General features: G+C 41.0%; 1 protein-coding gene across 1 annotated transcript in view; it reads left to right on the top strand.

The window, feature by feature from the left end:
• nalcn (sodium leak channel, non-selective) overlaps window positions 1–13,410 on the top strand; it is an 88,638-nt gene extending 75,228 nt beyond the window's left edge. The window contains exons 20-46 of the mRNA XM_035677189.1: window positions 124–197; window positions 1,356–1,457; window positions 1,571–1,640; window positions 1,798–1,889; window positions 2,021–2,143; window positions 2,435–2,491; window positions 3,051–3,171; window positions 3,259–3,390; window positions 3,843–4,010; window positions 4,795–4,899; window positions 5,334–5,440; window positions 5,530–5,650; window positions 5,763–5,861; window positions 5,986–6,079; window positions 7,706–7,812; window positions 7,985–8,059; window positions 8,162–8,281; window positions 8,372–8,440; window positions 8,556–8,704; window positions 8,825–8,918; window positions 9,372–9,504; window positions 10,366–10,481; window positions 11,021–11,178; window positions 11,639–11,789; window positions 11,919–12,068; window positions 12,205–12,322; window positions 12,573–13,410. Coding sequence (XP_035533082.1) covers window positions 124–197; window positions 1,356–1,457; window positions 1,571–1,640; window positions 1,798–1,889; window positions 2,021–2,143; window positions 2,435–2,491; window positions 3,051–3,171; window positions 3,259–3,390; window positions 3,843–4,010; window positions 4,795–4,899; window positions 5,334–5,440; window positions 5,530–5,650; window positions 5,763–5,861; window positions 5,986–6,079; window positions 7,706–7,812; window positions 7,985–8,059; window positions 8,162–8,281; window positions 8,372–8,440; window positions 8,556–8,704; window positions 8,825–8,918; window positions 9,372–9,504; window positions 10,366–10,481; window positions 11,021–11,178; window positions 11,639–11,789; window positions 11,919–12,068; window positions 12,205–12,322; window positions 12,573–12,715 — 3,048 coding nt within the window. The 3' untranslated portion in view covers window positions 12,716–13,410. The remainder of the gene's footprint in view (window positions 1–123; window positions 198–1,355; window positions 1,458–1,570; window positions 1,641–1,797; window positions 1,890–2,020; window positions 2,144–2,434; window positions 2,492–3,050; window positions 3,172–3,258; window positions 3,391–3,842; window positions 4,011–4,794; window positions 4,900–5,333; window positions 5,441–5,529; window positions 5,651–5,762; window positions 5,862–5,985; window positions 6,080–7,705; window positions 7,813–7,984; window positions 8,060–8,161; window positions 8,282–8,371; window positions 8,441–8,555; window positions 8,705–8,824; window positions 8,919–9,371; window positions 9,505–10,365; window positions 10,482–11,020; window positions 11,179–11,638; window positions 11,790–11,918; window positions 12,069–12,204; window positions 12,323–12,572) is intronic.
• The last annotated feature ends 569 nt before the right edge of the window (window positions 13,411–13,979 follow it).

Here is a 13,979-nt window from a genome sequence, read left to right as displayed (position 1 = left end):
AACCACAGCAATAAGAAGTACAGTAGCATTAGAAAATGGTCCCTAATGTTCACAGTTGTTAATGGTGTGTTTTTGGATTTAACAAACTGCCAACTAATGGACTTTCACAATGGGCTCTCTCAGCTTCGCAGGTCAATATTTAGTATCCGAGCTCGTAACCTCCTGGAAAAAGAAACTACTATCAATAAAATTCTGCGGTAAGACACATCTACACCTCCCCAATAAGCATGGCTTTGTTGATTTGCAGGTCAAAAGACATTCAGGTTAAAACTGAGCTGAATGTGCTTCCATTTTATACTTACATTTCAGTGACTGTATTTCAATGTGTATTTAGCTTTATTGTAATTCTGCTGAAACAATGGTTATATGTAACCAAGATGTCTGATGTTTTTCAACTGAATCTAGCCCAGACGTCTTTTGACTTGCAACTTTAAACAGCTCCCCACGTTTGACTCAGTTGTTTCTGTTCTTTTGTTATTAATCAGAAGATCACAAGATTTTGGATTGACAACATCCTTGGAGACCCCAGCCAGATGTGTTTAGTATGCAACATCCACAGTAAAACGGAATACATGCCAGTCTTTGTGTGGGTGAAAGTAATAATGCGTGTGCATATTAGATTTAGCTCCGCTGTAACAGCACTCTGGTATTGTTAATGCTTCTTGCTCTCTGTCTCACACACGCACACACACAGACCCACTTCAGACTCATTTACTGTCGCGGTGAAGTAAATGGATAATTTGCTGTTCAGCATGGCAGAGCTGGCACTAAGTGTAGATTAGCTCTCCGGCACCGTGTCCAATCTGGCTCCCCCCTTCGCCCCTCCCACCCTCCCTTACCTTATTCAGTCAGTCTGAGAGATAGACAGCATATCAGTAGTCATAACACGTTCTGTCTGGCCTGCCATCTTCCACACAAACACACAATTAGACTCTCAGTCACTCCAACATAGGCAAACATACACACACCATACGCAGGCATACTTTCTGCCAATAAACAAGTAATTGCTCCGCGTCTCTGTAAATGATGAAAGTACACACACTGCTGGTGCCCACAGTGTCATTAACTCCGTTCTGGTACATGACTCTGCTGTTAGCCAGAACAGACAGGAATACTCAGAGTCGTACACATGCACACACTCTGACTAATGGAATGATTGGAACCTGTTTCAAAATGACAGTGAGGAATGCTACTCTTACTCTTGCTCCCAACATGTAGTTTGTTGGGCAGTTAGCTGGACCAGATCCGGCTGGGTTGTGGTTGCCGGCTGGCGACCTCGCGCATTGACATTATTTTTCTCTATTTATTTGTCTTTATATTGATCATGAGGAGGTTTTTGTGTTTGTGTTTTTCAGGGCTTGTACCAGACAGCGTATGCTAAGTGGATCCTTTGAAGGCCAGCCAGCCAAAGAACGCTCCATACTCAGTGTCCAGCATCACATACGGCAAGAGCGCAGGTCTGACAGCTCGCTCACACCCACACACACACAAACACACCTACGCACTCAGAAATGCAAACTTCTGTCCTGCACTGTACTATGCGATTCCTGTCTTCTCTTTGTGTCTGCAGATCTCTGAGACATGGCTCCACTAGTCAGAGGATCAGTCGAGGGAAGTCGCTGGAGACACTCACCCAGGATGTGAGAGCACACACACACACACACACACACAAATACTGACAAATATATTCTACTGCAAGCTTGTGAATAGCTGTTTTCAAACAGGGGTTTAGTTGTTTATGTATTCCATCTTGGAAATATGACATTAGAACTTCATTGTTTTCTTCCGTTTTCCCAGCATTCCAGTACAGTACGCTATCGTAACGCACAGAGAGAGGACAGCGAGATCAAGATGATCCAAGAAAAGAAAGAGCAAGCAGAAATGAAAAGGTATTCATATACACACATTCAACCAATACCAGCCTGTAATATTATGTTGTAACATTCATTCCTTGCTGTGTCATTAATGCGTTTATAGTAACTGTTGTTTGTCCCATCTCTGTGCTTGTTTGGCTGAGCAGAAAAGTCCAGGAGGAGGAGCTGAGAGAAAATCATCCTTACTTTGATAAGCCTCTCTTCATTGTGGGGCGGGAGCACCGCTTCAGGAACTTTTGCAGGATGATTGTTAGAGCTCGCTTCAACACGTAAGATCAGTTTCCTATCTGTAGTCAATCTAAATATGTTTCTCTAGGCAGCCTCTCGTGGCTCTGAATTCCCACAAATTGGACTTCAACAATTGTAACATGACATCAGTAAACAAAAAGTATTTATGTTTACCCACCTTTTTCACACCAATGCAGTACCACTGTTTACTATGTTTGATCTGCAGCATATCAGCAGCAAGGGTGAATGCCCTGTGAGTTTGGCTAATAAGATTGCTTTTTGTTCTGTCAAAATGTTGACAATTTATTTTCTTTGTATGATTTTATATCTAGATCGAAAACTGACCCCATAACAGGAGCAGTGAAGAACACCAAATACCACCAGCTGTAGTAAGTGCGATGAATTATTGATTCCTTCACTCTCTATTGATCTCTTCTACAACAGTGGAATACTTATTAATTCTGCAGCTTAATTGCCTGCCGGTTGTGCTTCCCCAAAACTGTGGTAAGGAATGACAATTGCGAAGTGAAGAGCTGTGAAATAGATTTCACCCATTATGCAACCTGATTGTAATTCAGCCGAGCAGACAGTCTGATTATTAAAGTGAGAGGCAGTCCTTTGTATCTGATATTGTTGGTGCCGGGGGGATTGTTACTGACTACCTGCTGTAGAACAGATTGGTCTGCTCTCTCTCTCTCACTCTCACTCTCACTCTCACTCTCACTCTCACACTCACACACTCACACACACACAAAGATTTATTCACTCTCACTTTCTGATACGTCTCCTCACATATCCTCCCTCCCTGTTTGTCTGCCCCCCTCTCTTTCTCTTGAATTATCCCTGAGTGTTTGCTGGTTTGCAAACCAAATAGCTTTCTTGACCTACTTACACCCACTTCCTCTCTGTAAATTCTAAAAAACTATTTTCATATGTGTGTCTCTGCAGTGATCTTCTGGGCCTCGTCACCTATTTGGACTGGGTTATGATTGTAGTAACCATCTGCTCCTGCATCTCCATGATGTTTGAATCACCCTTCACCAGGGTCATGCACGTCCCAACACTACAGGTATTAAAAAGCAGATGGATCAGTGGCTGAACGAATAAGCAATGCGTGATTGGACAGATGCTTTTACACCAGTGTCCTCTGTTTCAGATTGGGGAGTATGTGTTTGTGATCTTTATGAGCATCGAGCTCAACCTGAAGATCATGGCTGACGGGCTGTTCTTCACCCCCACGGCTGTCATCAGAGACTTTGGAGGAGTCATGGACATCTTCATCTATCTTGTGAGGAATCTCATTCGATCTAACAGCTGCTTCATTTAAACATGAAAAGTGTTGTGATCATAATGGGTGAATCGTACTGGCAAAAGTCGGGTAGACCAATCACATTTAATTTGTTTTATTTAAATAGTAGCCAATGTCTGTACATAACTTTCAGTTTGGTGACTTTACGGTCATCATTTCACATTTTATTAGCTTTCTGAAATAACCCAATTTCTTATGTGCATCTCATTTGCATGTGTATTATACGAAAGTCTTTGATCAGCGGTGTTGCAGTAGTGTTGCAAATGTCCATTTCAGATTGGTTGTGATAAAGGAATTGGGACAGTTACAAGGTTGCTGATGGTAATCAAATGATGAAACTGTAAACTGAACACATTGCAACTGCACGATTCGTAAGATGCTTTATTTTCCCCCTAACCATTCATCCCTGCCCTGCTGTGGGTCTACTGTAGGTGAGTCTGATATTTCTGTGCTGGCTGCCTCCTGACGTCCCTCCTGAGTCTGGGGCTCAGCTGCTGATGATGCTGCGCAGCCTGCGTCCGCTCAGGATCTTCAAGCTGGTACCCCAGATGAGGAAGGTGGTGCGGGAGGTTCTCAAAGGATTCAAGGAGATTTTCCTGGTTAGCTGTGTACACTTTCCACTTGTGTGTGTGTGTGTGTGTGTGTGTGTGTGTGTGTCAATGTTATTACATTTACTCAGCCCCAGAAGTAGAAAGAGGGATTTGTGTAAATTAGAAAATACAAGTGTTGTTAGTCCCTACTGATATGTGCTTAACAGGCATATGCTTGTAAACATAGCTCTCACTCTTCTAACTCTTTAGCTTTCTTTTGACCACTTAATTAGAAGAAAACTCTAGGAAATAATTAGAAACCTGTGAAATAAAAAAAAAAAGAGTGAAATAAAGTGTTACCTGTGTTTTCTGTATCTGGCAGGTAGTTTGTTTTACGTTTCACTTCAGTGCATTATAACATTAAACTTATTTTGCTTGCGTTGATAGGGCTTGAATACAAAACAGTTTGGAAAATACTTGTGAAAAAGCCTTGAGATGTGTGAAAAACTATGATATGCTTTGGTAGTATTCATGATTCATAGCACGTGGCTTAAAACATGCAAAAATACAACCAGGATTTGTGCTATAATGCATCTTATTCACTTTTTTTGGAATGTGCTCTTGTTGTTATTACATTCTCGGCCATTTCTGGACTTTGCTTACCTTTTGCTTTTCCTAACAAGGATTTTATTATATTATCACAGCCTTACAATAGATCCAGGTCCAACTTGGATTTTCCCAGCTGAGGTCTCTACATCCTTGGCTGTCTGACATCCTTAGCTTGCTCTCTAATCTCACAGGCTTGGATTATGTTGAACTGTCTGCCTTAAACTCTTGATTGATTCTCCTGCAGGTTTCCATTCTGCTCCTCACACTAATGCTGGTGTTTGCAAGCTTTGGAGTACAACTGTTTGCCGGAAAGCTTGCCAAGTGCAACGACCCCCATATCCTTAAACGGGTACAGCAAGAAACATAATCTCCTCACTAAACCACCCCCTCCCATTCCATGCTCCCTGCAGAGAAGCAGGAGAAGTACAAGGGGTTTCCCCAGTCAAATCAATAATCCAGTGGTTCCTTTTATCCTACTCAGTCATCATTCTTTCATCTTGTTTCTATATAATCTTTTATCGTATAGAAAACCCTGATGTTTTCACATTGGATGATAGTAGTACATAATAATTAATTCTGTAAGATAGGGAGTTCTTATTAAAACCATGTATGCATTACACAAAAACAAGTATTAGTGTTTGTTTATCTGTAGTGTATTTTATATATATATAGTGTATTTTAGCAAACATACACATTGTAAATCCCTTCACCATCAGCCGTCTTTATCTGTTTTACCTCCCGTTCTAATGGTTGCTTCCTTCTGTGTTTTGCTGTAAACAATAGGAGGATTGTCACGGTATATTCCGAATAAATGTCAGCGTTTCCAAAAACCTCAACTTAAAACTGAAGCATGGAGAGAAGAAACCTGGTTTCTGGGTACCAAGAGTCTGGTATAGCTGCTTGTTTTTCTATTATTGCTTGATATACGGTTTCCTTTCCTGCAGCAAGAGATTGATGTGTCCATTCTGTCCTTCCTCAGGGCCAACCCTCGTAATTTTAACTTTGACAATGTGGGAAATGCCATGTTGGCTCTGTTTGAAGTGCTGTCACTCAAAGGCTGGGTGGAGGTTCGAGATGTCATTATTCACCGCGTTGGACCGGTGCTGAACCTTACCTTACCTTCCCTTTACACTTACTTCCATCAAAGTGTTTTGCTACTGCCCCCAGTATTATAAGAACACTGTAACAGTTTAAATACCTCTGTTCCCACAGATCCATGGCATCTACATCCATGTCTTTGTGTTTCTGGGTTGCATGATTGGACTCACTCTGTTTGTAGGCGTTGTCATTGCGAACTTCAACGAGAACAAGGTACACATATAGATAGAGCGTCCTACTTTTTTAAGATTATTTTGTGGTTGGTTTTACCTTCATGTGGCAGTAAAGATACTAGACCACCTCCATGATTGAAATGTGTTGTTTCTCCCACCATCAGGGCACTGCTCTCCTAACAGTGGACCAGAGGAGATGGGAAGATCTGAAGAGTCGACTGAAAATAGCCCAACCTCTCCACCTGCCCCCTCGCCCAGGTGCTCGCACACAAAAGAAAACACAAACACACACATCAAATGCTTTGGTGATAAGGGTATCAAGCACGACATTATGAAAGTCACGTCTTCGCCCTATTCCCTGATTGATCATGTGGTGCGTGTTGGTGCATTGTTAAGTAGCACCTGTGTGATGAATCCATATTTAATAGTCCTTGTTTTTCATTGAGGATTGATGCCGGGAGGGATTAATTGTGACACCCAAGTGATGACAAGCAGCAGTAATGAAAAAGCTGAATAGATGAACAGATAACGCAAATCTGACACTAAGAAACTGAATCGTGCGTGTCACAGACTTCTACGGGAAATTAATTTACCCAATTGATCGAATTTTCACACCTCTGTTGAGGTAAACTACCAGTTTCAAAATCACATTTGTAGACCAAGAAACTGGATGAATGTTGAGTTTATTTTAAACGCAAGCAACCTCTATGTTGCGATCGACTACTTTTTAACACAGGAATACTATACGTTTTCACTGTTGATCTTCCTCCTGGGATGAGAGTCGTGAGAATAGTTGAAATGCCTCAGAGGCAGTGTGGGAAATCGCCTGTTAGTACAGTTGAGGCTGAGAACTAACAGAAAATCAATGGCCTCAGTTTTAGTCGGCAGTGCCGCTGACACCAGCAGTCTCAACCTGACTTTGATCCACGTCCAGAGGCCCTCGGCACTGGCGCCACTCACTCTCTACTGGCAGATCATTACAGCACTGAGCTGGCCTTTACTCACATGCTCCGACTCAAAGCACTTGCAAAATGTGTCTCTGTGGTCCGCAGTCATATATAATCACAGAGCCTGCCACTGAATGTACTGTTGTTATATTCCTATTTCATGTTCATTAAACTGTCTGCTTAGAAGTGGACACTAGGGATGGTTGTAACAAGGATTTGCAACAAGGATTTCTTCTGACAAGCATTTGTTGTGACATGGATTTGTTGTGACAAGGATAAAATATTACACAGCAAGAATGCTAGCACATGAAACAAGCATGAATTTGAAATTAATGGGGAAATTAATATTCGCTGGTTTGGAAACCTGCAGACAGTTACAGTGTGAAGCAAATATAGTGTGATTAGGTAGAGTTCGGGTGGGCTTCAGCAATGGCCAATCACATCAGCTCCTCTCATCCTTTTTTGAATAAAGATAAGTTCAGTTTATGTTTTAGGGGAAGTAAGGAGAGTAAGTTTTTGAAGCCAGTAATTAATTTAACAGTAACCTCCCATGTTTTTTCCACAAGCAAAATTCACAAAATCATTTACACATTTGCACTTAGTGTTTTTTACCTTATTTTGACGCAAGTGCGCCTACAGTACATACATAAATGTGTGTAAAACCTGCAGCAAAATTATCACACTGATAGGAACACCCAGGCAGTCCATGAGCGCCATCTGCAGGACAATAAAGGATACTCAGCAGATATAAGCATTACTTCTAAAGACCACTGCTGCAGCTGCTTCAGACATTTAGACTGATCACTTGATCAGAGAGAACCACGACTGTATGAAAATGTTGACATAAACTAAAAAATAAAATAAACATTTCCATACAGACATTTTGTTCTAGCTGTGCAGGTATCAATATATCTCTGGTCTTCTACCTGCTTGACAGAAAACGGGGGTTTCCGGGCCAAGATGTATGACATTACTCAACATCCCTTCTTTAAACGGGGCATTGCTGTGCTGGTGTTGGCACAGTCAGTGCTGCTCTCAGTCAAGGTAAAGTTTCATATCAATGCATCATGCCATTTCATATATGCATACTCCTTGTTTATTTATTTTTTAATCTCCTATCTCAGATTTTTTTATTTATTTTGCAGTACAGTTATGGTTTTTATATTGGAATGTGCTAAATATATATAATATGAACTGACATATTGCTCCTCTCCAGTGGGACGTAGGTGGTAAAGCAACGTTTCCTCTTGCCACCATGTCAGTGGTCTTCACCTTTATATTTGTACTGGAGGTGAGCCTGTGATCCTGTCTACTTAGTTTCAAGGTTTTACTTTGATTGCCTCTTCTGGGTACAGACGCCTGTCTGATGTGACTTGTTGGTGTTGTTACCCAGGTGACCATGAAGCTGATAGCCATGTCTCCAGCGGGTTACTGGCAAAGCAGGCGGAATCGCTATGACCTGCTGGTCACATCACTGGGTGTCATCTGGATAGTCATGCACTTTTCCTTACGGGTTTGACAAATTACTGTTGTGTTAAGGGAACATTTTAGGAATTTTTATTAAGTCAGTGTAAACTAATAACTACATCATTTCTGCCTGTAGAATGCATACACCTACATGATGGGCACCTGCGTGATCGTCTTCAGATTCTTTACAATATGTGGGAAGCATGTGAGTATAATTTTTTGTGCAAGAACATACTTAACTTGATAAAATAATGTGCTTTGCAACAGCAAAATATGCTTCTGAATGTGTGTGCACGTGTGTCTGTGTGTGGTGAATAAAGGTGACTCTAAAGATGCTGCTGTTGACTGTCGTAGTCAGCATGTACAAGAGCTTCTTCATCATCGTGGGCATGTTCCTCCTTCTCCTCTGCTATGCATTTGCTGGCGTTGTTTTATTTGGAACTGTCAAATACGGAGAGAACATCAACCGGTAAGGATTAGATCGTCTGTTTATTGACCAGACCCTGTCCTTTATTATGCTGATGAACACTGCAGGCTGTATGCAGTAGATACAGTATATCTGATTCTGTCTGTCTCCCACTATTTGCAGGCATGCCAACTTCTCCACGGCGGGCAAGGCTATCACCGTTCTTTTCCGTATCGTCACAGGGGAAGATTGGAATAAAATCATGCATGACTGCATGGTAAGATGGGCTGCAGGTCCGACACACACCCCTACAGACAAAAGAACAGACCAACTATTTACAATCTGGAAAAATACTGTATATTGTTTACATTCTATTTTGTGTTGAGAGGGTCCCTTCACCTCAATTTTTTTGTCGCTACACCAATACAATGTAGGTGAATGGGTGGATTTTTGTTTGTGGGGCTCACAGCAAAATTAATAGTTACTCCGGTCACTCCCAGTTGTGTAACTTTGGATGCTTCTCAGACCCCGCTGTCAGCAGTTTTCACTGGAATTATTTTCTAGCAAAAGAAATAGCTCCTATGTAAAATGCTGACATGGCTATCTGCATGGCTAGATATCGCTATGTAAATAAAACATTATTTTTAATGTATATATATTGTTTGGGTGGACCAACCCTTTATTTAGGGAGCATTTGACACGTTTTATTGTTTATTTTATCTGTCACCAGGTGCAGGCCCCATTCTGCACCCCGGACAAACATCGCTACTGGGAGACTGACTGTGGCAACTACGCTGGAGCGCTTATCTACTTCTGCTCTTTCTATGTCATCATAGCCTACATCATGCTCAACCTACTCGTAGGTCCGTGTGTACTTTTATTTATGGCAATTTTGTTCACACTCATTTTCAATTTGGGGACAAAAAGCAAGTTACATTTTAGGTTTAATACTTGAACTATGGTTAATTTTATAACTATAATAATTTTCCAGGAAATAATGTAGTGGCAAAAACAAGTGTTTTACACAAGACTGCAGAACTCATAAAGCACACTTAGCTGTAGTATTGTCATCTCTTCAAAGGGACAAAACGAGAAAAGGTTTCTCCAGAGACGAGAGTTTAGTTTATTACAGCTTATCATGAGCACAATGAACAAACAGAGAGGCTGCCGTACAAGAAGAGGGAAAGAGGCAGAATGACGTTGCAGAAAAAAAGGAAAGATAGTTAGATAGTAGAATCAAAATGAGCATGAGTCTTAGACATGAACCAAACCATCTCTCTACATCTTTTTTAATGTGCTCTACAGTTTGTATTCTCTGGTTTTGTGGACTTTCGTATGGGTTGTAATCTCATCTGAAAAGATAAATATATATATATATATATATATATACTGTATATACATAACACAAAATCACGCAAATAACAGAAACAAGAAGAATAAAAAATGAAGGAAGAGCGAGAGTGATTGCTGAATATATGTGAACTTGAGAATCAGGTGGAAAATTGTGTTCTCGCTTGAACTCGTGTCATTAGACTATTATAACAGTCTGGGTTTCCATCAGCCCATTATTGATGATTCATTCAGGCTCCCAGAAGCCTGGACTGTTAAGTCATGGCATCATAAAATAAATGAATATTTAGAGCTCTAAAAGGCAGCAGAACATCAGTCATTGAATGATGAATATTTGCATCTGTGAGTATTTATATCTCTTGCTATTGCTGCAGCCATCATCGTGGAGAACTTCTCTCTATTCTACTCCACCGAGGAGGACCAGCTGTTGAGCTATAATGACCTGAGGCACTTCCAAATCATCTGGAACATGGTGGATGACAAACGGGAGGTGAGAAATTAGCTATAGGCGAGGGGATGAGGACACAGCAGAGGGGAGAGGATGACGATCATATAGCTGTGAGCCAAAGATGATATAGAGAAGATATAAGCAGGATGAGAGCTAATGAGATGGGCTGAAGGGAATGAAGTATAGCATTAAGTAATAAGAGTAAAAGTAATTAGAACAGTGGGTGCTGGATTTAAAATGTAGACCCCCCACCCATTTCTCTATCTGACATCTTCTGGATGTACTGTAGGCTTTTCTTTTCAATTATTTATGCAGTCACAACCAATTATAACATGAAAAACTATATATATGCAGCAGCCATTACCTATATACACATATGGGCCAGCTCCAACCCCATTCACCTTTGCTAGTCACTATCCGTAACTGTGGGCTGACATCCCAAGGTATTGAAAACAAAAAGATTGAAATGAATTAGGAGTTAGAATTTCAGCATTTAAAATTCAGGCGTAAGTCTCAGCATCATAGACTTGAGACTGAGACAGCCTCACTGCCTCTTGAATAACCCCTAACCGTTTCACCAGGGCGTCATCCCGACATCCAGGGTGAAGTTCCTGCTTCGTCTGCTCCGAGGGAGGCTGGAAGTGGACCTGGACAAAGACAAGTTGTTGTTTAAACACATGTGCTATGAGATGGAGCGACTGCACAGTGGAGGAGATGTGACCTTCCATGATGTGCTCAGGTGACTATGGAACACCACATACACTTTACACATTGGTGAAGTGTTTAGGATAACACAATGTAATATTGATTCTGAGCTGTACACTCATGCCCTCCTTTACTTACTTGCAAAAAAAGAAAAAAACTGATTTATTAATGAACTCACAAATCTCCACTAGGCAAGATTTTATTTTCTGTCCAATTGAAATTCTGGTCAGAGAGATCTTCACTTGCGCAGGAGGTAGCAAATTGTATGAAATAGAAAGCTTGTTTCTTTGTGAGTGACAAATAATTTGGGTTCATAGGAGTGTAGAGTTAATCATATTACATCCCATCATTTGGTGGTTTAAAAGTCTTTCACATCTTGATGGTTTAGTGAAGCTTCAGTGCAACTCGTACATTAAGGATTCATTTTAAGAATGCAGAATTATATTCCACTAAATATGTCCCTCTTTTGGCTGTGTGTGTGTGTGATCATACAGCATGCTGTCATATCGCTCAGTGGACATTAGAAAGTCTCTCCAGCTGGAGGAGCTGTTGGCCAGGGAACAGTTGGAGTACACCATTGAAGAAGAGGTTGCCAAACAGACCATACGCATGTGGCTCAAGAAGTGCCTCAAACGCATCCGGGCGGTTAGTCTCTCAACAGAAAACACACAAACATGCCCTTGTGAAAACACACTCATCCCCAGCGTATTTCACAAACATACATGTACAGTATGTCTCCACGCACTGACTATATATGTCTGTGTGTACTTGCAGAAGCAGCAGCAGTCGTGTAGCATCATCCACAGCCTGAGAGAGAGCCAGCAGCAGGAGCTGAGCCGTTTCCTCAACCCCCCCAGTATAGAGACCACCGTGCCAAGTGAAGACCACAATACTAACAATCCAGACAACCCCTCGCAGCCTGAGGTAAAGCCTCACATCCAGCCCGAACACTGTATACACACTCACACATGCTCACAGCTTGATAGGTAGCACGCACATCATATAATCTGCAGGTGTGCGCTTGCACTGGTGAAAAAACAGATATCTTCTCTTTGTTTAGATGAGTGGTCTCCAGCAGCTACTGAGCCCCACGTTGTCAGACAGAGGAGGCTACAGGCAGGACTCTTCAGACCTGGGGAGACCACAGAGGAAACTGGGACAGTGGCGGCTGCCTGCAGGTGTGCACGGCTCTGTACACTGCCTATTGCAAGTGGCACAGTACTGTAGAGGATGTTCTGTTACAGTGAAGTGGAATGAATATTTTCTCTAGTGTGTTTCTCTGCCATGGAAAACCAAGGCTTTATGTGAACTTATATTACAGAAGAAGTGATTCATTTATGCAGACAAGTCAGTTATAAACAAACTTATTTACAATAGTGGCTTTTTATGTGGAATTGACTTCTCGGTTCTTTGTTTGTGTTGTGTCAGGTCGCACAAGTGTCAAGTCCATAGTGTGTAAGATGAACCCTGTCAACGATGAGGCTTCTTCAGGGTCCGAGGTGAAGAAGTGGTGGACCCGTCAGCTGACTGTGGAGAGCGACGAGAGCGGCGATGACCTCATTGACATTTAGAGAATGAGGCGCAGCATATCCTGCCGTTTTTTACAGATGAGCTGGGAAGCTTGCTGGCTGTCTCCAAGGTGTTTCATTTCCTCTTGTTCTCCCCTGATCAGTGGAAGAAATCCTTTTTCTAAACATTTTTTAATTCAGGTTATTGATGAGACATTCGTTGAGCAGCTGGTTTTACAAGCAGCGACGATTTCATACTTCTGGGATAGGTATTACTTTTCCTCTGTGATACGATTGCTGAGTTTTTCTATGCAGGCCCATACGGTGTTAAAGACGACTGCAACAGGAAAGGACAAGTTGCATTCACAAACTGAACCAAGAAGCTGCTGCTGTATGTGTTTTCTACTGTTCTGCTGTTTCATGCTAATTGTGTTGATGCAGCTACAATAATTCGTGATGTCCTCCCATGTCAGTGCTTTGTGTCCGTTCTTATGTTTTAGTCTGATAATGTCTCAGTATGAATCATATAAATGTCAATTTTCATATAGTCACTTTATACTTAAACCAGGCCTCTTGTTCTCAATGCAAGAACATGCAAATTAAAGCAACTTTTAGATTTATGACTGTGAATGTAATTAAAAGTCAAATCTATCTTATGTATTTGTGTGGAGTTAAAACATGAAATATTTTGTAAATTATTATAAATCTTTAGCTTTATGAAGTATTTAATTATTCTAATAAAGGCCTGCACTGCTTAGGCATTTATGAGCAAAAAGAATTGTCAGATTCCATTTCTTTGACAAAGATGATACAAATTGATATAAAAATGTATAGAAGCTGCTGTTTGCATATGATGTTAGTTATGGAAATATTTTCAGAAATATTGCGCTTTCTTGAAGTACTTGAATGTTGAAGTGACAATACCAGCAGACCCCTGACCTAACTAACACACTTTCTTATTGAAATGGTCAAGTCTAAATTTAAAAAGGCGCTGTTCATTATGAGGCTAAAAATTGTCTAAAATTGTCATTTTCAAATCCCTAGCTATGTGGTTAAAACTATTTTCCTTTGGAATTTTGGCTTCACAATGAAAAAAATTATTTTTCCAGCTACCTGTATTTTTAAATGCTGATTATAGTCTAAGGTGCATCATGTGCAGCCTAGTCCTGAATATTTCCTGTTGTTTGGGCCATCCCATGTTTCCTCCCTAAGCCTTTTGGCCCTTTCATCATGACTTGTTTTACACAGAGATTCAATTCAATTTATGAGGAATTTAATTATCCCTCCATGAGTAAAAAAAACAAAAACGTGGGATTAGACTAACGAA

The sequence above is a fragment of the Morone saxatilis genome, unplaced genomic scaffold, assembly GCF_004916995.1.
Source record: "Morone saxatilis isolate NCDOM2014 unplaced genomic scaffold, NCSU_SB_2.0 Contig5, whole genome shotgun sequence".
NCBI classification, from domain to species: domain Eukaryota; kingdom Metazoa; phylum Chordata; class Actinopteri; family Moronidae; genus Morone; species Morone saxatilis.
Note: the sequence above shows the minus strand (reverse complement) of the source record. Positions and strands in the feature narration are given on the sequence as shown.